This window comes from Aspergillus welwitschiae, assembly GCF_003344945.1.
Source record: "Aspergillus welwitschiae strain CBS 139.54b unplaced genomic scaffold BDQ94scaffold_1, whole genome shotgun sequence".
NCBI lineage: Eukaryota > Fungi > Ascomycota > Eurotiomycetes > Eurotiales > Aspergillaceae > Aspergillus > Aspergillus welwitschiae.
Window position 1 is genome coordinate 1,909,192 of NW_020798695.1, and position 21,022 is coordinate 1,930,213.

At 51.5% G+C, this 21,022-nt stretch overlaps 11 protein-coding genes across 11 annotated transcripts; 7 read left to right on the top strand and 4 right to left on the bottom strand.

The window, feature by feature from the left end:
* Positions 1-947: 947 nt before the first annotated feature.
* BDQ94DRAFT_133503 (uncharacterized protein) lies at positions 948-1,260 on the top strand. The gene has a single exon (XM_026764290.1). It carries the CDS (start codon positions 977-979, stop codon positions 1,190-1,192), a length of 216 nt encoding a protein of 71 aa, XP_026632714.1. The 5' UTR covers positions 948-976; the 3' UTR covers positions 1,193-1,260.
* Positions 1,261-1,590: 330 nt separating this feature from the next.
* BDQ94DRAFT_165377 (glycoside hydrolase superfamily) lies at positions 1,591-3,294 on the top strand (the record flags this gene model as incomplete). The annotated part of the gene is made up of 4 exons (XM_026770289.1): positions 1,591-1,992; positions 2,047-2,110; positions 2,157-2,190; positions 2,247-3,294. The coding sequence occupies 4 exons, from the start codon at positions 1,591-1,593 to the stop codon at positions 3,292-3,294; spliced, it is 1,548 nt and encodes a 515-aa protein (XP_026632715.1).
* A 27-nt stretch (positions 3,295-3,321) lies between these two features.
* On the bottom strand, positions 3,322-5,678 carry BDQ94DRAFT_177056 (FAD binding domain-containing protein; the record flags this gene model as incomplete). The annotated part of the gene is made up of 5 exons (XM_026772811.1): positions 4,996-5,678; positions 4,709-4,942; positions 4,508-4,651; positions 4,262-4,459; positions 3,322-4,213 (listed from the first exon to the last, which is right to left on the bottom strand). Exons 1-5 carry the CDS (start codon positions 5,259-5,261, stop codon positions 3,322-3,324), a joined length of 1,734 nt encoding a protein of 577 aa, XP_026632716.1. The 5' UTR covers positions 5,262-5,678.
* A 118-nt stretch (positions 5,679-5,796) lies between these two features.
* On the bottom strand, positions 5,797-7,718 carry BDQ94DRAFT_177058 (Zn(II)2Cys6 transcription factor; the record flags this gene model as incomplete). Its single annotated transcript, XM_026772812.1, has 4 exons — positions 7,226-7,718; positions 7,071-7,166; positions 6,550-7,021; positions 5,797-6,490 (listed from the first exon to the last, which is right to left on the bottom strand). Exons 1-4 carry the CDS (start codon positions 7,512-7,514, stop codon positions 5,797-5,799), a joined length of 1,551 nt encoding a protein of 516 aa, XP_026632717.1. The 5' UTR covers positions 7,515-7,718.
* Positions 7,719-8,078: 360 nt separating this feature from the next.
* BDQ94DRAFT_165380 (O-methyltransferase) lies at positions 8,079-8,857 on the top strand (the record flags this gene model as incomplete). Its single annotated transcript, XM_026770290.1, has 2 exons — positions 8,079-8,768; positions 8,828-8,857. The coding sequence occupies 2 exons, from the start codon at positions 8,079-8,081 to the stop codon at positions 8,855-8,857; spliced, it is 720 nt and encodes a 239-aa protein (XP_026632718.1).
* On the bottom strand, positions 8,805-9,975 carry BDQ94DRAFT_7810 (FMN-binding negative transcriptional regulator). Its single transcript, XM_026776527.1, has one exon. The coding sequence runs from the start codon at positions 9,865-9,867 to the stop codon at positions 9,076-9,078; it is 792 nt and encodes a 263-aa protein (XP_026632719.1). The 5' UTR covers positions 9,868-9,975; the 3' UTR covers positions 8,805-9,075.
* A 546-nt stretch (positions 9,976-10,521) lies between these two features.
* Positions 10,522-11,962, top strand: BDQ94DRAFT_133511 (putative transsulfuration enzyme family protein). The gene is made up of 2 exons (XM_026764291.1): positions 10,522-10,784; positions 10,855-11,962. Exons 1-2 carry the CDS (start codon positions 10,629-10,631, stop codon positions 11,881-11,883), a joined length of 1,185 nt encoding a protein of 394 aa, XP_026632720.1. The 5' UTR covers positions 10,522-10,628; the 3' UTR covers positions 11,884-11,962.
* Positions 11,963-13,340: 1,378 nt separating this feature from the next.
* Positions 13,341-16,518, top strand: BDQ94DRAFT_133512 (uncharacterized protein). The gene has a single exon (XM_026764292.1). The coding sequence runs from the start codon at positions 13,430-13,432 to the stop codon at positions 16,121-16,123; it is 2,694 nt and encodes an 897-aa protein (XP_026632721.1). The 5' UTR covers positions 13,341-13,429; the 3' UTR covers positions 16,124-16,518.
* Positions 16,519-16,810, top strand: BDQ94DRAFT_133513 (uncharacterized protein). Its single transcript, XM_026764293.1, has one exon. It carries the CDS (start codon positions 16,527-16,529, stop codon positions 16,773-16,775), a length of 249 nt encoding a protein of 82 aa, XP_026632722.1. The 5' UTR covers positions 16,519-16,526; the 3' UTR covers positions 16,776-16,810.
* A 302-nt stretch (positions 16,811-17,112) lies between these two features.
* On the top strand, positions 17,113-20,420 carry BDQ94DRAFT_133515 (uncharacterized protein). Its single transcript, XM_026764294.1, has one exon. It carries the CDS (start codon positions 17,704-17,706, stop codon positions 20,221-20,223), a length of 2,520 nt encoding a protein of 839 aa, XP_026632723.1. The 5' UTR covers positions 17,113-17,703; the 3' UTR covers positions 20,224-20,420.
* On the bottom strand, positions 20,421-20,748 carry BDQ94DRAFT_133516 (uncharacterized protein; the record flags this gene model as incomplete). The annotated part of the gene is made up of 1 exon (XM_026764295.1): positions 20,421-20,748. Exon 1 carries the CDS (start codon positions 20,721-20,723, stop codon positions 20,424-20,426), a length of 300 nt encoding a protein of 99 aa, XP_026632724.1. The 5' UTR covers positions 20,724-20,748.
* Positions 20,749-21,022: the final 274 nt, after the last annotated feature.

Sequence of the window (21,022 nt, forward strand, 5' to 3'; positions counted from 1 at the left end):
TCTTCTCTCCCTAAGCCTACTAGTGCAAGGCCTGCCAATGAACCAACGAGTGAGAGGGACATACCGGGCAGGACGCATGGTGAGAAAAACAAAATCTCCTCATTGATGTAACGCTCCGACTATCCAGAACTGAACAACAAATCTGAGCGGTGAAACTTACTGGGAGCCACAGAAGCTACTAGTTCCTGGAGGGTGTAACCGTACTTCGCACCTGACAGCAGAATATCCAATCATGGACATGACAGTGCTTACTAGTCGTAGTATTTAGGTTCTTCATGATCTGTCAGTGTTCGCGGATTATCTTTCCCAGACATCTCGTGGCACAACATCTACCAAAATCCGTAGGCTTCCATAGTTGATTGCTTTTTCTTGCTAAACTTCAATAGTACTGTACTACGCTGTGATTGAAACCAGTTGCTGGGTCAAACCGAATATTAGATCTGATGGTAGTTATAGTAACGGGTTCACGGAGTATCTGTTTTAGTTAGTTGATAGTGTAGTGAATTGAGCTAAATAAATTTATCCCAAGTGTATTGACATGTCTGGATACAATAATTAGAACTATTCTAGTAGCAACAGTAGGAATAAAAAGATACTATCAGCATTGGATGATTATGCATGCTGGGGCTATATGTAACTTCCGACTCTTCAGCGGGCTATATGTGGCTGGCTGACCTCCGCTGGACTACTGCAACATCACCAGATAGTTGAGCTTGGCTAAGCTGAAAGCCAATTAGAACATTAGCCTTATCCTCATACTTATCTCAAGAATATACGAGCCTGAATATATTGCGGCATGGATCTGCAGTTTTGGCGAGTCATGCTCCTGCAGATTCCAGCTCTCCAAATTAACCGCCATGCTAAATACCTCATCTTTCGGGTCCATCCGGAGCTACAGTGCTGACCCACATTAGAACTGAACACGAGCACAATTATGCCAATCTGCACTCATCATCTGGAATACTAGTGCGCTGAAATGATCAATAATTGCAGCCACGAGACATCTGTAGGTTTCTATTGGCGGGTAGTCCTGCCGGTGGAAGGGGTATTCTCGCCATGGCCCTTTTCTGGTCTACTGTTCTTCTCTGAAACAGATCGTTCAAAACAATGCGTCAGAATTCCCACGTTTCATTCTTTTCGTATTGTTGAAACACATGTTTTTGTTACAGCGGTATTTCTGGCAACGCGTTAAAAACGGTTATTCAGTACTTCACTTTCTTTTCGGTGTCAACGTCAGACATAACCTCATGTCAAGACAATAATATCTATCTCAATAGAAGGACCGTTTCACTAATAGGGCCAACCAATTACAATTAATGTCTGCCTGCTGTCAAAACCATGTGACATCATACGAAAACCCCCCAGTTCCGATCTAAAAATACCCCAGGGCTGTGCCCACTAAACCCAACACAGTAAAGTGTGAAGGACCCCTGAAACCCCCGCGCCACAACCGGGCGGTGCCGCATATATCAACCACAACAGACAGCCTTATATTGCTGATTATCACTCAATAAGCAATCATCAATCAATACCAACCATTTCATTTCATTTCCCTTCCCTCTCATCGTAACAGTATACACTTCACCCATCATGTCCACCTACACCATCGTCAGCGGCGACTCATTATGGAAAATCTCCCAAGACCACGGCGTCACCCTCGACGCCCTCCGAGCAGCCAACCCGCAGATCACCAACCCAGATCTTATCTATCCGGGGCAAGAGCTGAACATCCCGGGGCCTGATCAGCCTCCTCCGGAAAGTCGCAGCATCCCGGGAGATGTCCCAGGCCAAGCTCCTCCTCCTCCTCCTTCTGCTCCTCCTGTTCACCTTGCCGTCTGTCCCCCAGGGCCGCCGGTTGTTCCAAGCGCTGCTGCTGCCGCTGCTGGAGCACCGCCCGCCATTCCCCCGCGTCCTCCGATGGCCCGTCCGCCGCCTCCGTGGATCAATGCCGGGAGACCGGGGTATAAGACTGTTGGGTACTTTACTAACTGGGTATGTTATAGCTTTACCTATTTGTATAAATCATTAGACTAATAAACGTGACAGGGCGTCTACGGCCGCAATTACCAACCTCAAGATATTCCTGCGGAGTATATCACTCACATTCTCTGTATGTCTGTTCCAATTCTATCATAGCGCTAGTCTAACATCAATAGATTCCTTCGCCAACATCCGCCCCACCGGCGAAGTGTACGTTTCACTCTTCCACTCCAAACCATCCACCAAGCTAACATTTAGAAATGCAGCTTCCTAACCGACACCTACTCCGACCTCGAAAAGCACTACCCAACCGACAGCTGGTCCGAACCCGGTACCAACGCCTACGGATGCATCAAGCAACTCTACCTCCTGAAACAACAACACCGCCACCTGAAAACCCTCCTTTCCATCGGCGGCTGGACCTACAGTCCCAACTTCGCCGCGCCAGCATCCACCCCGCGCGGCCGCGAAACCTTCGCCCGCAGCGCCGTGCACCTCCTCGCGGACCTGGGCTTCGACGGTATTGACATCGACTGGGAGTATCCAGCCGATGCATCGCAAGCGAAGGATTTTGTGCACCTTTTGCGGGATGTGAGGCGCGTGCTGGACGAGTACTCTGCCACCCATCTTGGCGGAAAGAGACTGTTATTGACGATCGCGGCGCCGTGCGGGCCGGACAATATCCAGAAATTGCGGATAGGCGATATGGATCCGTATCTTGATTTCTGGAATCTGATGTGTTATGATTTCAGCGGGAGTTGGGATAAGTGTTCCGGCCATATGGCGAATGTGTTCCACTCGGGGAGGGGGGAGATTACGCCGTTTTGTGCAGATGGGGCGGTGACGATGTATTTGAGGGGTGGGGTGAGGGATGCGAGGAAGCTTATATTTGGGTTGCCGTTGTATGGAAGGGCTTTTGAGGGGACGGATGGGCCTGGGAGCGGGTTCCAGGGTGTTGGGGAGGGGAGTTGGGAGAATGGGGTGTGGGATTATAAGGATTTGCCGTTGCAGGGGAGTCAGGAGGTGGTGGATGGGCGGTTGATGGCCAGTTGGTGTTTTGATCCGGCGAAGAGGAAGATGGTTAGTTATGATACGCCGGAGGTGGCCGGGATGAAGACGGAGTATATTGCCGGGAGGAGGTTGGGAGGAGCTATGTGGTGGGAGTTGAGTGGGGATCATCATGTTTCGCATGAGAGGAGCTTGGTTAAGGGGACTGCGGAGAGGTTGGGCAGGTTGGGTGGGTTGGATGGTACGGAGAATACGTTGTATTATCCGCTGAGTCGGTTTGAGAATTTGAGGAGAGGGTGTGTTTGATTCGGTCTATTTGTGATATATGGGTTATCAAGAGCAGGTCTTCTCTGGCTGGCTCTTCAGTATCCGGAAAAAATGCTGCCGGATCGTCTCTCCGTCTAATGTACATGTGAATGCTATCAGCCCGTCCGGTCGGATCACTACGAGTCTTCCTTTGCGTGGTTCCAGTTTGTAGGCGATGTGTGCTATCCCCCTCGCGTCGAAGTAGGTATCGCCGAAACCCGTCATCCCGAGCACCTCGTACGGCGAGCAGCCGGCTGAGCCGCACACTGTTAGCCAGGCAATGGCCGGGTGCATTGAAAGCTCTGGATGGCTATCCAAGTACTCCCGAAGAGGAAGTAAATCCGACTTCGCTGTCTCAATATCACCTCCTGTAAACACTACCGCAAGAAACTGGCACCGGTTCCGCAGAACTTGGTGCATCCGCACAGACTGGAATGTCCCTGGCATGGTCAACTCGGTATCCGGAGCCCGACTCCCCGGTTGAACTCCAATAGCCACCTCGGCAGATGGCTCCAAGGGTTGGTTGATCACGTTGGCCTCGTAGCTTATACCGAGACCCGTGTTGAATGGTGCAGCATCGTGGAATATCTCTCCGAGAAGAATATTCGGATCCGCGCTTCGATCCCCATCATACCAAACCGGCCATTTATGCGTCATCAATAGAGAGATGTCTCTATCATAGTTGAGTAACCTCTGCACGGCGGACTGGCGCTCGGTTGTGTAGGTGTCCAAGACCTCGGGATGAGATAGTCCGTGCACCTCCAAAGCCAGCTTCCATGCGAGGTTCACGGCATCATGGATACCAGTGTTCAGGCCTTGAGCGGCACCACTGCTGTGGGTGTGGGCTGCATCACCGCAGATGAAGACGCGATTGTTGTGCGTTGCAAAAGTTCGAGCCATGCGCTGGCCGATTTTGTATCTGACGATTCGTTAGTCGGACGTCTCGTGACATGCTTAGGTTTCTTACAATGTCCACCAATGCACTTCCTTGAACTTTAAATTAAAAGGCCGCAAGCACGCAATTGCTTCGTTCACAGCAACTTCCTCTGTTACTCCTTCCGGGTATTTGGCTGCTATCTCGGGTGTGTATGCGTAGCCGATACGGGTAGCGCCGTGGTCAAGAGGGGCCCAGAGGACATTCCCATGTGTTGTTGTTTCTATGGCCCTATGTGCAATCAGAACATGTTTAGATCACTATTTCAGGTCTACTTACCCATAGGCCCGATTTATGGGCATATTCGTCTCTACTATGCCATCGATACGAATCCACTGATCTTCTGATGAATCACCATCGAAGGGAATATTGGCATATCTGCGAACGAGACTATGGCCACCGTCTGCTCCAACAAGGTACTTACTAACAGTTCAATCAGAATCGCCCTTCCTATAATAGCACTTCGTGTGGAAAACATACCTTTTTACTGTCATCATGCCACCAGGTCCTGAGCAACGTACAGTCACCGGGTATTCACTACCGTCCAGACCAATTTCAAAGGCAACACACTCCATAGAACCATGATAAGTAACCTTTTCCTTATCTAGCCTCTTTCTCAATATATCCTCGGTGTACATTTGCCTTAGCACGAGGGCAAAATCAAACACTGTTCCTTGGATATTCTCCATGAAAGTCCATACTTTTCCTGGAAACCTACCCAGTCGGGTTAGCCGAAATAGTTGGAACAGACTGAGAGGTATACTTGCTGTCGCACTCCATCTTTGTATGTCACACTACTTCTGCAAGCAAATCCCTGTTGAAGCATTGGATGGACCAAGTCCAATTGATCGAGGAGTTCCAGCGTCCGTGGGAATAGGGTGATGGCGCGGCCGTAGCGGCCCTCTGGACTATTTTTGTCTTGCTTTTCCACAATGCAGACTGAAAGTTCGAAGCGGCTGAGTTGGTAGGCGAGGAGCAGGCCAACGGGGCCGCCGCCAATGATGGTTACATCGTAGGTTTCAGGGGAAGCCATTTTGCTGCTAGATGGTGCGGATGGTATAAGAAGTCTGTACAGCGTGCTGAGATGGAGATTAATATCATGTCGCTTTGTAGGAGTAAAGTGATGGTGGCATTCAAGACGATCGACGTTCGTGAGGGGTAAGATAGGAGAAGAATCCGGGGAGGGGTTGATAACAGAAGCATGACTAAGGGCGCCAGGGTCTGAACCGCGGCTCAGCAGCGACTTTTGTCTGATCCCCTTTTTTGCAGGTTAGACTTTGGTTCTATATCTGATCAGTGGCGCAAAGGCTTCCCGATGAAGTTAGTAACAAAGTGATGTGCTTCGCTGAGTATCTTGAGGGGCTTTCAACTCATACGAGGCTAAATCAAAGCAATGGGATGAGTAACGCCTGCTTGAACATCACAATCTCAAGCCATCGTTGAGCTTTTGAATGCCCTCATCCAAGGTCAACAGATTGTTTTGACTCTCATATAGAAACGCCGTCTCTAGAACTTGATGACATCCGTTTTTTCGGCTCCATCTTTGTGCACCTGTCTGAGCCAGCCGCTCAGATCAAAAGCCAGTCACGGCCCAAGTGACCAATTGAAAATATCCAGTGTGAAGGTTCTGTGCCGTCGCATCGCTGCCAGCGGTCTTCTATAATCTTGGAAGCATTAATCACATTCACACACTTGGTGTGTTCCCAGAAACTCTCCATATAAGTCCGCACGGACTCTCTTTGCTCTTGTCGTTGGCATTCCAGACCAGCAATGATTATAGGCCAGAGGATGCATCTGTATAAAGTCTCATCGTTTTGCAAACTTTCAATCGTGGCAAGCAACTCCTGTACCAGGTCCTCGAGTGGTAAATATTCCTTAGTGAGAGCTCCAAGGACACGTTTTCCGTAAATTAGGGCTCCTATTTTGTACGATTGTGCCAACGTGCAAAGGGAGCTTGTACCTCTTGGAGGGACGGTGCCTAGATATGGTAGCGACGAAGCCCATACGGAACAGTCGAATTGCTGGATGAAGTCTATCATCGACATGGTATCCTGAATGAAGTAGCTCCAGGTAGAGTCATCATGGCATTCGGAGCTGGCAATGGTGTCTCGTCGCGCAGAGAGATACCGTATAGCGTCCAGTAGGTATTCCGGACATCCAAGGAATGACTGCTCGACGGTCTCCTGAAATTGAGGGCCCTCAAGCAAATTAAACTGAGACAATAACTTTGGGCGTACAAATGTTCCACCCAAGGTCTCAATCCTAAGGTCAGATGATGCGTCAGTCACAGGAAATCAACACCTAAGGTGCTTCTTGCTTACGAGTAAATCTGACTGGCAAGAAAATTACGCAGATCCTCAATAGTTTGTCCGGAATCGTGCCAGGAAACAGCTTGCGAATCAGGTGTACTTGGCTCCATCAATCTTTTGGCACCTTCTAGGTGAACATTCCATCGATCACTTCCAGACTCCAGAAGATCGAGAAATACTAGGAGGAATATGCTTGCCACTGTCGTATCCTTGTTCCGTGATGTCGCATCGCCCAGGGCCTGCGCGATCCCTTGTATAGCTTGATATTTGAAGCGAAGCGCGTCGGCGTTTGCAATCATTTGATCGGATGATGCTTTGATGGTTAGATCATGGAACGAGCAATGTCTATTTACCCTGTGTCGCGCGGCAAGAGCCAGTACAGACTTGAGGAGAGTGTGGTCAAGCAGTGCGAGCGACATGAGGGCCCTAAGAGGGTTCCTATCACTATCATAGACGATGAAGAGCCCACATATGCTTTCATTATCTGATGCAGCGTTAGACATGTCTGTGTACAGCCCAACGAGAAGACTAACAATAATCCAAGTAGTACCTGGAAACTGCGTCCAGATTAGAGGCGGCAAAATCGCCTATGGTCGAGGGTATGCTAATTAAAGGCTCCAATGGGGCGACTGATTGGAAATAAGCGACTTATTGAATACTCAATAGGGTATGCAGCAGCTATACTTACCGTGACCTTCGGGAGACCGCACAACAGAAAGAGCAGACTCGGTCGCCGGTGCAAAACTACTATCCCTCGAGTCTGACTCTTTTCGAGACTTTGCCTTCTTAGCTGGACTAGCTGAATCGGTTGCCAGCGATACACCCCGCAGCTTCCCTCGTATCGCTAGGCCTTTGACCCATCTCAGAGGCCTAGAAGCAAAGCATTGATAGCCACTTGTCGCGCACTTAACACAAGGCGACTGAGACTGGTCGCAGCGAATCCGCCGACGCCGACATGTGTAGCACGGCTCCTCCATGACTCGTTGAGCGCGCAGTCTATAGTAGGCTGCGTAGCGACGCTGTCCTTACTGCGTGGCGAGGTTGTCGGGACCCCTCATCGAATGCCAATCCACCAATTTCGACGCCCAACGCACAGACAGGCAGTGATCTGCAGTCGCATAAAATTTGAGACATGCAGACTCAGTAGACATTAAAGTTGGTTGACAGGACTCTGATAGGACAGAGTGGGGATGTGAGATGGAAGAAGATCCAGCGAGGCCGGAAGCAACTCGTCAGAGATTCAATCTGGCCGCCCAAGTATCCCCGCCATCCAATCAAAACCCGTTCCGCGCCCCTTGGATGATCGGTCAATCAAAGACCACGCCATGACAGATACTCTCCTCATTCCTATTCCTACCTTGCATTTCACATTCCTCATTTCTCTCTGTGCGCAATAAGCAAAGGATGTGAATGAGTATATAAGTCTGCGTAAATCCCTCGTTGTTCTAGCCCGGTGCTTGGTTCGTCGCTCTTCCCTCCCTTCTATATACTACTCCTAGTAGGACTATATATCTTGTCAAGTCTCATATTAATCCAACACAATGGCACCGGTCGACGAGAAACCAGCCTCTCTCTGTAGGTCCGAGCCTCACGACACCCTGGAGGTCTCCTTGCTAAAGTATATCTATTCCCACCCCTCCCTGGCCCAAATCCGCGGCTGCCCATCCGCCCTACTCGCTCTCATCGACGAGTTCGCTGCAAAGCAAGCCTTCTTCATCAGCCTTGGCCCAGACAAAGCCAAGAAGCTTTCGACGCTTTTCGCAGACGAAAAGCCGAAGGTTGTCGTGGAGCTCGGCACCTATGTCGGCTACTCCGCCATCATGTTTGCAGACGCCATGCGGCAAGCCGCTGGTGGATCCTCGACAGGCCTCCGCTTGTGGAGTCTGGAAGCGGATCCTCTCATTGCATCTATCGCCATGAATTTTATTGAGTTGGCTGGACTGAGCGACATCGTGAAGGTCGTTGTCGGTCCGGCGGACGACTCGCTCAAGCGCCTGAGTGCGGAGGGAAAGCTCTCCAGTGTTGATCTCATGTTTATTGATCATATCAAGGAACTTTATGTTCCAGATTTGGAACTGTCTGAGCAGCTTGGGTTTCTTCACTCTGGCTCTTTGGTACTCGCAGATAATGTGGTGCACCCTGGTGCGCCGGCTTACCGCGAGTTTGTCCGCGGGAGCTCAAAGTATGAGAGCTGGGGGTTGAAATGTCTTCTCTTCCCTGAAGATATAGTCGTAAGTGTTTCCCGGTCGTTATTGCATGTTTATATGCACTAAACATGTATGTGTATCAGGACGAAATCGAAATCAGCAGAGTGAAATGAGATGCAGTCTATTTCACACACGACATCTAGGATACGAGATTATGACAGGATACGCGTGATAACTTCCACCATCTTAAATGTGCTAGGCAACCGCTGCGGTTATCCAGAAGTTTTCACTAAGATAGTGACATTCTTTCGGCACTTCATGCATGGCGCCCCACATAGTCAGATATTATTTAAATCTTTGCTCATCCATTCGTACAAACAATTCCGTAGACCTACTTCTGCGCATCCTTCATCTCCCCTCTCTCCCTCACCATCTGTGCAACCCCCTTCCCAACATCCGACTCCAACGCCTCAAACCCACTAACCACCCCCTCGCGGTCCCCTTTTCCCATCTCCTGACTCATCTTAAACTTGCCCTGCAATCGCTCAATCCTAATCTCAATACCAATAATATTCTTCTTCAAAATCTCCACATACGGCACCGGCGCATCCGACACCTTCCACGGCCCCGGCCGCCCCTCCGTCCCCGTATACCCCATAATAGACCCCTCACTCTGCTTCGTCAAATCCTCCACAGCCTTCTGCAAGAACGTCCCCGTCTCCTCGGACTTCGAGTCACAGTAAACCCGGATCTTGCCGTATGCTTGCGCAGCAGCATAGTTCCATGTGGGGACGACTTTCCCCGTGGCGGGCTTGGTCTCTGTGTAGAACTTTGGTGTGACGTAGTGGTGGTGTTCGGAGGTGAAGAGGACGAGGACTTCGTCTTCAAGTTCGAGAGACGTGTTGTTGCCGGTTTGTTGCTGCTGCGCTGCTAGTGCTTCCATCAGGGCCTTGGCCTGGGGGTTTTGTTTGGCCATGTGGCCGCGGAGAGTGCCATTGGGAATTGTGCCGTCTGATGAGTCTTCGGACGAGGGGACGTCGAGGATGAAGGGGATGTGGCTTGATTGGAGGAGGGGGTAGAGGGGAGATTTGATTGCTGTTGTGAGGATGCCGAGGGGGTTTTGGCGAATGAGTTGGTGGAGGGCTGGGATGTGGGATTCGGCGTGGATGGCGCGGAGGTACATTGTGGTTGTGGCGGTTCGAATGAGATACTGTTAAACGGATTTGAAGTATGGGCGTATGTTGGAACGATCGTGAGCGTAGTAGGAAGGGCAAGGGTTCTTATATTACCATCTAGTTCATGAGTTTATCTGCCGAGGAGTCATACTTTGTCTGTCAGCGCATCGGACAGTATGCTGATTGGACAGTCTCGCCGAGGAATAACATCACGTACTTAGTAGTACTGGCTAGTACTAGATGTAGACCCCTCTTGGCTTGTGCGGAAACATCATTACTATCTCCTCGGAATTCGGAAATTGAGTGGATGAGCAATCTGGTGGGTACTAGATAGTAGTACGTGCCTCAGCATTGCGGCACGTGGTCCATAGCCACCAATTGAAGCCTTATCATCGGATTTTAATGTCCGTTCCTACACGTGCAAGTCATTTCAGAGTCATTTGGCCAATACCTCTGGCATTGGATTCTAGAATATGGAAAATGTCTGTGACTGTAAAAGTGGCGGGGCCACATCTCCCGAACCAATTAAAGGCTTTTGTCCTCTCCAAAACTTTGCCTATTTAGGAACTTGAGGGGAGTGGGGCGGGATCCCCGCCACAGAAAGAAGATGGAATCACTGTAGGGCAGAACCCAAAAGTAGTCGACTCACTCTCTGTCTATATAAGGGATTCATTTCACGTTTTGCTATTATCTTTGTTTGGGCCCTCTTCATTGTGGATTACCCTCAAGGCTTACCACCAATTCAGAAACCTATAAGCAGACGAGCAAGATGGCTCCTTCTAACCTTCACCATCCCTCGACTCGAGCGCTGCATGCAGATGATCACCTTAACAGGGTGACAGATGTCGCACCTCCGATCCATCTGTCTACAACCTTCAGATTTCCCGATAATCCAGATGATTTGATCCCGTCGGTTGACCCTGTGGTATGTTTACGGATCAGCCAGCGCACACTTCTTCATACAACAACGACCCCACGACTAACAGCATTATCAGGAAGAGTTCGACGGCAAGAACTACATTTACTCGAGGGAGTTCGCACCTAACGCAACTCGATTCGAAGCTGTCGTTTCGTCACTTCTCAACGGCCGGGCCATCAGCTATTCGACCGGTCTCGCTGCCCTCCAGGCCGCTCTAGTCCTCCTGAACCCCCGCCGCATCTCAGTCGGTGAAGGCTACCACGGCAGTCATGAGGTCATCTCTGTTGTCTCCCGATTGTCAGGGCTGCAGAAGCTACCGCTCGATTGCCCTGCTGATGCTCTTGACAAAGGCGATGTCATCCTCCTGGAAACCCCCGTCAATCCGCTCGGAACTTCGTTTAGTATTGATGAATTCGCTAAGAAGGCCCACTCCAGAGGCGCTTATCTGGTGGTAGATAGCACCTTCGGACCTCCTGGCCTTCAGGATCCCTTCCGGTGGGGCGCTGACCTCGTTCTTCATTCGGGATCCAAGTATTTCGGAGGCCATAGTGACCTTCTATGTGGCGTACTCGCTACTCAGCGCAAAGACTGGGAAAAGCAGCTGCTGGAAGATAGAGTCGCATTGGGCAATGTCATTGGCAACCTGGAGGCATGGCTTGGACTCCGCAGTCTACGCACCCTGGAGGTTCGTGTCCAACGAGCGAGTCAGGGCTGCGGGAGTCTAGTTTCCTGGCTTCATAAGGCTTTGTCGACTCCTTCTACTGCCGCTGGAAGTGATGAACAAATAGTCCAGTCTGTTGTCAAGAAAATCTACCATACCAGCCTGCAGGAGGAGCCGTGGATCCAGGAGCAGATGCCTAACGGGTTTGGTCCTGTCTTTTCGATTGTCCTTCAAAGTGAAAAGTATGCGCAAAGATTACCTAGCAAGTTGGCTTTCTTCCAACACGCCACGAGTCTGGGCGGTGTTGAGTCTTTGATCGAATGGCGCGCATTATCGGATTCCCGCGTGGACCGGAAGTTGCTGCGACTGAGTATCGGGTTGGAGAATTGGGTAGATTTGAAGAATGATTTGCTGGAGGGGTTTAAGGCGCTTTTGCAGGAATGATATGCACAGAGGATGGAAATGTATATAGAAACATGTTTGATGGAGACACTAGTGAGTTAATGCAAGCACCATGACAGAAAGTGCAATTGAGGTATTACTTTGTAAACCTAATTACTTAAGAGGAGGCCTTTGCGCTGGTATGGTCACTGTATGTATAAAAGCAAGGGTATAAACCAACGTCGACGTCCCCAGTGATTGGAGCAGCTGCAAAGCTAGTGGTCTTCTGCCTTGGTCTCGGTATCTAGTTAGTTCTACTGTTGGTGGGAACATGACGTCGTTGGGTTCTTCTGTCCTCCGCAGAATCAATGTCACGTCGAAGATTCTAATATTTTGGCATGGCTGCAAAATGCATCCGACCTGAGACCAAACGAGACTCCAGGAGTTGATGTATCAAGTACCATGTCCCAGGGGGCGACAGGGATGAGTCGATGTTTGACTCTCAGATCAGGCAAACCAAGTGAGCAACTGCCCAGATAGGCAAGTCTATCTGGTGACTAAGCCAGACCCTTGTTTGGGGGGGAATGGGTAAATTACCGTGTTGTAACGCAGTATACTACTGCAACAAGAACCGAACCCACTCGTAGAACCTCATGGGGATGGATACTATGAAAGACAATGTTGGTGATCATCACGAAGAGACCTGGAAAGGGATGGAGGCTCACCGTATAAGTCGACTCCTCTCTGTCAGAAAGCCACCTGGCCCCCTCGCTCACAGCCGTTGTGCCGTCGTATCGAGAGATAGCCGCCGGTACACATACATAGTTAGTAGTTACTATGCTTAGGTACAATTTGGATGCGGTGTTACCTTAGCGGCATCAATCAAACGCGGCGACAGATGTGCTTGGATAATTTAGTCTTTACTGACTGATCCCGGATTTGCTGGCAAATTCTTTTTCCCTGAAAGTATCTTGAGAGGATTGTGAATTCCTGGAATACTACCTGGTTATTTTGTATGTAGCTAAGAACGAACTCTGCATAAGAGCGAGTACTAAAACTACTCATGGAGCACCGCAAACAGGGCGGACAGTCTCAAAGCGGGCCACTTCTGGCCGGTCCAGGCTCTCTTTTTCCCTTTTTCCCTGGCATCCAAAATTAGCAACTTTTAGGGACCGTCAAAACGAGGGAAGACAATCCCCATACCTTCCTTACCTGCTCAATACGTGAAATTAAATTACTTAATTTGTCGCAGGAAGGAGCAGCAGCGAAGCCCAGAACAAAAACCATCCACCATGACTCTTCTTCCATCGGTTCCTTGCAGCGTCGTTCTTTGTCTCCTTCTCTTCTTCTCTTCCCTTCCATCTCCCTTCTTTCTTACCCTGAATCCAGGGTCGTGATCGTGTCCTTCAACAGCAGGGGGGCGCAATCCCGTTCCCGCCGGGCGCATTTTCCTTATCTTAGGTTTGCACCGACGTAAACGTTGTCCCCGGCTGACCATTATTGACTTCCCACCCCCTCACCCTCACTCTTTCAACGGGTCTCCCCCGGCAAGGCTCGTTTCCCTGAACGGCACTTGGCCGCGCTTTTATTGCTTCGGATCTTGCTGAAAATGGCCTACAACGCCGTTTCTCAGGCCGACCACGAGGTGGCATCCAATGCGACCGATTCGGACCATTCCCGCAGTCCGTCGCCGCACTCTCAGCACAATGGTCACTTCCAGCAGTTGCCGCTGGACGCCGACCACATCGGGGCGGGCTCATACCTCCAACCCGCCAAGTCGAATGAAGACTCGGGCGTCAAGAGACTGGGCTCTATGATTCGATCGATGACCTCAACCAGCTATGATATAGTGGAGGAAGATGACTACGAACTGCCTGCCGATCCTTCTGCGGACCAGAGTTCCAATAGTCCCCGTTACGTCCCTCCGCTAAGGACAGTCCCTCAGACTAGTTCTACGACTACCACCGCTACCGATGCCCACACCCCTGAACCGGCCCTGCGGACTCCAGTCACCGACCAGCCGGTCCCTCTCAGTCATCCTACGCCCGACCTTCAATCGCTGCAAGGAGCCTACATCAATAATGTAGAGCGGCTTGAAAGGAGCGCTGAACGCATGAGCCTGAGTTCCAATATCGGGGACGAAATTCGCAAAATGGACCAGGAACAAAAGCGACGCTCTAGTTCGGCCTCCAATTCCACTCACGCCAGCAATTACGACGGCCTCAAAACAAGTCTGTCGTCTCGCCACGGCTCCATACAGTCCTCCCGTTTGGCACAGGTTGCAGAACACGCCCCTACCCGATTCTACGGCGATTCGACCACTCGAGTTCCTGCGATGCCCTACCTTCCTCCTCCCCCCGCGCCGGCTGCGCACAGCGAGCACGACTTTGTCCAGCAGGATTACTACGACCAGGAGCTGGGAGAAGAGCTCGAACGGACATATACGGCGGCTTCCACCGATACATATCAACAGGCTAGGGTCCTCTTCAACGACTTTGATGGCGTGCATTATGTTCCGAATGAGAATCATCTGGGCCGACGAGTGTCGCTGACGCGACCACCTTTGGCAAGCAGATCCGAGGCATACAAGGAGCCGCAGGCAGGTGAGAATATGGTTTACTACCCTGCCCCTGTGCCAAGGATGTTGAATCTACCACCTCGCTTGTCGCAGAAAAATGATCAACCACGAGGCAAACGTCGTTCACAGCTCCTTGGTGTGCTCGCTGCCAAAAACCGCAAGTCCACACAGTTAGCCGCTGGTCAAGATCTGGGCGATGGTAGTGAGTCAAGTCATAACAACCAGCCGACAAGCGTACCTCCTCAACTGCGCGCGAGTATGTTTTTCGAGCAACCAGCTAGAGCCGTTGATGTAGAGGTCACCCAGGCTTCTGCAGTGGCAACACTAGACAACATCCTTGATGCTTCGACGACTGCACCCGTCAGTGCATTCACGGGGCAATTGGACCCCAAAGGATTCAGTCAAGCAAGCCGCAAACTATCTTCGAGGGATTTGACAGAGCAGCGAAAGACACTGAACTCCACAAGTATGCTTGGGCTTGACCATCGCTTATCCGATCCGGATCTTAAAGATGTGCCTCTTGGTTCGAGTCGCTTACACAACCAAACTGAAGGCGAGGCTGCAGATGTGCATGAAGGCACATCTTTACGGGATGACAACCAAGACGGGCTTGGCGGTCCTGATGCTCCCGAAGCCGATGGGGAAGAGCACAATCACGAAGAGCCTGAAGCTGATTACACCGGGCCCCCCAACACGCTGCTGGCCGAGCTAGAATATCGAAAGAGCGAATTGAAACAACGACTGCGATCGGCCCCCGAGACTACGGCGTTGCACTCGACTCTTCTCCAGCTCGAAGCGGTTGCGCAGAAGCAGAGTGAACATCGACGGCAAAGACCAGTGACCTTGGCATGGGAAGCCCCAGATGCTCATCCCCAAGAAGGTGACGATGACGATGATGTGCCCCTGGGCATGCTGTTTCCCGACAAGGCGAATGCGGTCACTGAGGTGCGTCCGTTGGGATTGATGGAAAGAAGGGAACTGGAAGAGTCGGAGCCTCTCAGTAGGCGCCGTGCCAGACTCCGGGGTGAGCCCGCCCCGCGCAGCCCTGAAAGGCGCCCGGCCACCATGTATTCCACGGGCGCACCAGACGATCAGCCGCAAGAAGATAGTGGTGACGAAGGCGAGACTTTAGCCCAACGCTTGAAGCGGCTCAAAGAAAAGGACCAGCCGAGTGCACCCGCCGACAGTGATTTTGCGAACGAGATTTTGGCGGAGATCAAACATGTGGGGGACGATGAAGAGGCCGCCCAAGAGAAGGAAACGCCACCGGAAGATGAAACTCTGGCCCAACGTCGAGCTCGCCTGCAGAAGGAGGCTGAGGCTGAGGCCCGACAAAACTCCACATTGAAGATCCCCCGGTACCGAAGAAGTATGGCAGACATCCTTCACGCTCGACGTCCCACTACTGTTGGACGGCAGTCGACAATGCGCACTGCAGCGCCTCAGCCAATGCCTCAGCGCACACTGGACCATCGAATGTCTCTCCAGCAGTTTCCATCGAATTATGGGCCGATGCCGGGTGCTGGGTATGCCCAATACCAGGGGCCCGCCGGCACGGTACCATATGGCCCCGGAATGGTGCATCCCAATACCTTCTACAGCGATGCATTACTAGGCATGAACCATCTCAGTTATGCTGTGCCGCCTAAAGCGAAGATGGTCCGACCGGTCAATGAACCGGGGCAGCGGGAGATTATCGACCGCTGGCGACAGAGCATCGTCTAAAACAATCTTTCTTTGCTTCCATTCTTTACACTTATTTCTGCTTCAGCATATTAGCCGATCGATATTCCATTTTCATCTGTTAGGGCAATTTGGTTATCGGGTACATCTACAGGTGTTTTAGCGCATCTTGCTAGCATGAGTTGAAAGCATGAGCGATTGCGTGGTGTTGATTTCGAGTTAGATTAGCGGAACATTTCCCAGTTGTACTTATAGTAGCATGCGGGTCATCTTAGTCGCCCTGTCAGAGGTGACGATCTTTGCCTATGGAAACGAGCAAATTATTGGGTCTTCTATCCTGTAGGAGAGTGTCTAGCATCGTAGATATAGAACGGTACTATGTGCAATGGTTGGCATTAACCTTGGATGAATGGTGTGCATTATTTATCTCGTCGTCACTTTCTCAATGCCCAGTAGGAACTCAATATGGAGGGCACTAAGTACTAAATATAACTGTTTTTTTCTCTTTCCAACTCTAATTCCAGACTTATCCGTTTGCGGTTGCGCATTCCTGCTGGCTGGTCCGTTCCTGACTGGCCGACTGTCTCGTAGTGCTTTTCCTTCCCCCCTCTTCGGCCTCTTTTGCTTATCAGGAGACTCATTCCATCCCCTACGTCGGTCGGTCTCACCCAAAACACCTTCCCACCATTGGTAGACCTATTTCTGTTTTATGACGATCGTTGCTTGAATCTGCTGCGTCTCCTCAAACCCACCGCATTAACTCATTAAACCCTCCGTCTCGATTTCGCGCGCGTTCCCCTGGGATTGGCCCGCCCTCGTCGCCCGGATGAGACATTGCCCCACGCCGCAACCTTGATCTTCCTCTTCTACTCCGCAGAGCTGTCAAGGCCAGTGTGAACTTCGAGAAGCGCCAACCCATACGCATTGCGACCATCAGGAACAATGGGCAAGGTTTTCGCATCCTGAACGCCTACTCGGACGCGCCCTGGGTGCTTCGGGCTGATCCTCTAAACACCATGCCACCCTCCACCGTTTTCGCCTACTGGCGTCGCGAGCATCGCCGATCGAGCGCTTCCCCCGTCTCGCCCTCCTTACAGCCCACCTCCAAAGCACCGGTCACTAGCAACCCTCCTCAACTACCGGGACTGTCTAGCACAAGGCCGAATAATCTCACTGCGCTTGGGGCATCTTCTGTGGAGAGCTCAAGTCCGCAGGTCCCGAACAATCCCCATGAGGACTACTATGATGCAACGAAAAAAACCATCGCCGTATCCGTCGCCCCGGCCAATGCGCCAGGCTCCTCTTCAGCAAACCTCGCAATTCCCTCCTCTTCCTCCGACAGCCACACCCGACCTCTTTCAATCTCCGACGAGCAAGATGTTACAACCACCACTTCGCAGTCGAACTACTCCCAATCGTCCATTGCCCCGCCGCGTTCAGATCAGAGCGACGGCGATTCTCCGAAGCCAAGCTCCCCGTTTCGACTGTCCTTGGGCAAATCCCTCCTGAACTCCCATAATCTCACTTCCGATCATTATAACAAACGCTCATCGACTCCGGGGTTGTCATCTTCCGGTCATTTCCGATTTAGAACTTCTCCCGATATCTCCCCGGGCGACCGGATGGCTTCGTCACACAAGGACAAGGACAAGGAATACAAGTATGAAGGTGCGGGCAATCGCCGTTCCGCAGACCGGGACGGTTCGTCGGAACAGGCACATCATAAGTCAGGGAGGACTCGGCTTCACTTGCTGAACCCTATGTCTCTATTGGCCAGAAGGCGTTCTTCCAACCTGGCTAGTCTGCGGACAGAAGACACTAGAGTCGGTGCTCGCAATATAGTTCCGGCTATACCGGACGATTATGATCCTAGAATTCGCGGCAATATTGTTCACGACTTCTCTGCTCCTCGTCCGCGTCGGAACCTGTCAACGGCGCCTATTCTTATGCATGACGTGAATAACCAATCGAGCTCGGCAGATGTGGCCTACAATGCAACTGGGAACTTTGCGCACGGCAATGACCAGAGTGCCCAGTCAGGCGAGCAACGGAAGAGACACACACAGTACTCCCCTGTTTTCAGAGAACACTTCGAGGACGATCAGAAGGTGTTGCAAGTCGAGAGCAAGGCATATCTGCAGTCATCATTACTGACAGCGCAAGCCAATGCTGAAAATGATCCACATACGCTTCCCGTATTTGCACGAAAGTTGCCGTCAAAGATACCGGAGCAAGAAGTGTCGCCTGAGGTGCCAAGCGACCAGAAGACCCAGAAGCAAGACAGCCAACATAGCCCACATAACAATTCTAGAGAATCAGCACAAGAAGATACCGATACGATCGAGGTCATACCACATCAGCCATCCGGCTTGCCTAAACACCTGAAAAGCAATGCCTCCAGATTTAGTTTCGATATGAACGGCGTCGAATCCTCCGCCCAGGAGAAACTGTTAGAAGAGAAACATAAGGAGAAGGAGGCTGCAAGAAGAGCCAAGGCACGCATGGAAGGCACAAGTTTCAGTGACGGTGAAGACGATTTCGACGAAGATCTGCTCGATGATATGGATGATCTGGAAGAGAAGATACCCGGTGTTAATGTTGATGCTGACGAGGATGATGACTTTTCTGGCTTTTCCGGGCCGGGCAATGCACTCAACAAGCCTTGGCTTGCTCCTGAACTCTCACCAATCATTGCTAGTCCGCTTCCAACTGGAAGCACGAATTCCCAGAATGTACAAGAACCGGCCCAGGGGCCGTTGGCAGGCATCTCTGCTCCTTTACCCGTATCTGATCCCGCTGTCTCTGATGTCACGACCAATTTCCAGGCTTTATCAGTGGCAACAAATGCTCCCAATAATGGACCACAGGTTGCTATGGGTTCACATCCTCCGGCTCCGCAGCCAATAGAAGATGACGACGACCTCTACTTTGATGACGGCGAGTTTGGTGATCTGTCCACAGAGGACATGGGCGAGAAATTTGACGAGTCCATTTTCGACGATGAGACGAGTCACCTGTACGAGCGGAAGCCAGTGGTGCAGCAACCTGTTCCTGCACCTGCGCCGCCCGACAACGGGACCGAGAGCACTAATCCACTGGATGTTACCGCGGAACACGACGAGTTTACACCAGAGCCAGACTACGATGGCGGACTTAGGCATGTTCCTAGCATGGCAAGCGATTATCGAAAGGGGTCGATTAGAGTCTACGGACAAACGCGTGAGAGCTTGACTGATCTGGGGTCAGCAAAGGCTCATGGTGGGGTGCTTTCCGAGCACAACCTCGAAGCTTTCCACAATGCATTGGCCAAAGCCGCCAGTGAAGCGGCTGCAAGTGACAGGTTCGGGCGCGAGGCCAGCATCAGCGAGCGGTCGTTGGGCCAAGAAAGCATCGCGCAGACCATGGACACACCTTCAGGCCTCATTTCCGACGACAGTCGCTTGAGCCAGACGGTGGATATGGCTGCATTTGAAGAAGTCTTCGAAGACTTCAGCTACGATGACAACGATGATGCACTTTTTGACGACCCCATCATTGCAGCAGCGAACGCGGAAGCCCTGGAAAACGACGATGAGGGATTTTATGGTCAAGAGTTCGGGTTCTACGCACAAGCACATGGTGGCTGCAACGGTGAGCTCACCAACGGTGGCTACTTTGGTCCACGAGGGGTCGAGGGCGTCAATCGTAGCTTCAGTAGTCGGGGCAAATTTCGAGAGCCAAGCTTGACCCCTATCACGGAACGCAGTGAATGGAGCACGCGGAACTCGGTCATCTCGTTGACAGCTCATGGTGCTGCTCACTCCAACCCTATCGCAAGCCCAGGCTTGGCTCAGCTGGTCGACCTTGGCGCTATGGATGACGAGATGTCTCTAAGCGCTTTAATGAAGCTCCGACGTGGTGCCTGGGGTGGAAGCAACGGCAGTCTACGCAGCAGTAGTGGCAGTCCCCCACTTCTACACTCGACGTCGAACCGAGCGAGCTTCATCTCCGATGCCAGCCCCACGGTATATACAGCGCCTCCCGATGCGTTTGGCGGGAGTGCGACTGAGTCTCCCATCCGGGAATCGGACAAGTTCAGGTGGTCGCTGAACAATACGGAGCAACGTGTGGGACAGTCAGCAGCGGGCGAGAGAGAGCCTTAGAGCTGCAATCATTCGAATCGACTGGTCCTTCATCGGTCATACGCACCAAAGGTGGCCGGGAGTCAGTCAGAAGGGCGCACGCGTGTGACCAGCCCGGCTGCAGATCCCGGCAACAGGTTCGTCGGGCCAATCGGTAAAAGGATGAGAGTATATATATAACGCATATTGGTATTTTTATTGGTTTGCTTACCCACAGGAGTTCAAGGGACCTGACATATATTATGAATGTAATGCCTGATATATAATGCTTTACTGTCCCGATCAAAGCGATCTGTGGTCTTTATGATATCTGATGACTTGAAAAGGCGGATGGGCGGGGGACGGAAGGCTAGACAAGGATGATGTTTGCATATAGTACTAGTACAGCTTGGGGAGGTAATAATATAACTATCTTGATGCTGGTTGGCCTTTTGTGACATGGCTGCGGGGAGTCGTGGTCCGCTTCCATTTGTACGAGGTCCGGAGCATAACCAGAACGGTGCCCAGGCCCCCGGGAGCATTCAGGGGAATGACAGCCCCTTCATTCATACTCCAGACTTACAGAACAACTCAAATAGTCTCCTCCGTACTAGTAAATTCAGCTCTCATCCCTGAGAATCAACCCGAGGATGATTGGTCCACGTGCCCACCCGCAAAGTCCCGGAGCGGGAAATGCTCATAACCGGGCTGTGGCGGTGCAGAAATTGGAAGTAATTGGGAAGCCAACTTGCAGTTGCTGTACCCGCAACCGGGAAGTTCGGCCCGCCCTGCGTTTTTCTCGGTTGCAGGGCACGGAATGACTAATGTGTGGCGACGCTCG

Excerpts from the sequence above, each read along its gene's own strand:
- BDQ94DRAFT_133503 (XM_026764290.1), top strand. The coding sequence starts at position 977 with ATGATCAATAATTGCAGCCACGAGACATCTGTAGGTTTCTATTGGCGG.
- BDQ94DRAFT_133515 (XM_026764294.1), top strand. The coding sequence starts at position 17,704 with ATGGCTTCGTCACACAAGGACAAGGACAAGGAATACAAGTATGAAGGT.
- BDQ94DRAFT_133511 (XM_026764291.1), top strand. The coding sequence starts at position 10,629 with ATGGCTCCTTCTAACCTTCACCATCCCTCGACTCGAGCGCTGCATGCA. Across the intron at positions 10,785-10,854 it reads TCCCGTCGGTTGACCCTGTG|GAAGAGTTCGACGGCAAGAA; the intron begins GTATGTTTACGG and ends CAGCATTATCAG.
- BDQ94DRAFT_7810 (XM_026776527.1), bottom strand. The coding sequence starts at position 9,867 with ATGTACCTCCGCGCCATCCACGCCGAATCCCACATCCCAGCCCTCCAC.
- BDQ94DRAFT_133512 (XM_026764292.1), top strand. The coding sequence starts at position 13,430 with ATGGCCTACAACGCCGTTTCTCAGGCCGACCACGAGGTGGCATCCAAT.
- BDQ94DRAFT_133513 (XM_026764293.1), top strand. The coding sequence starts at position 16,527 with ATGCCCAGTAGGAACTCAATATGGAGGGCACTAAGTACTAAATATAAC.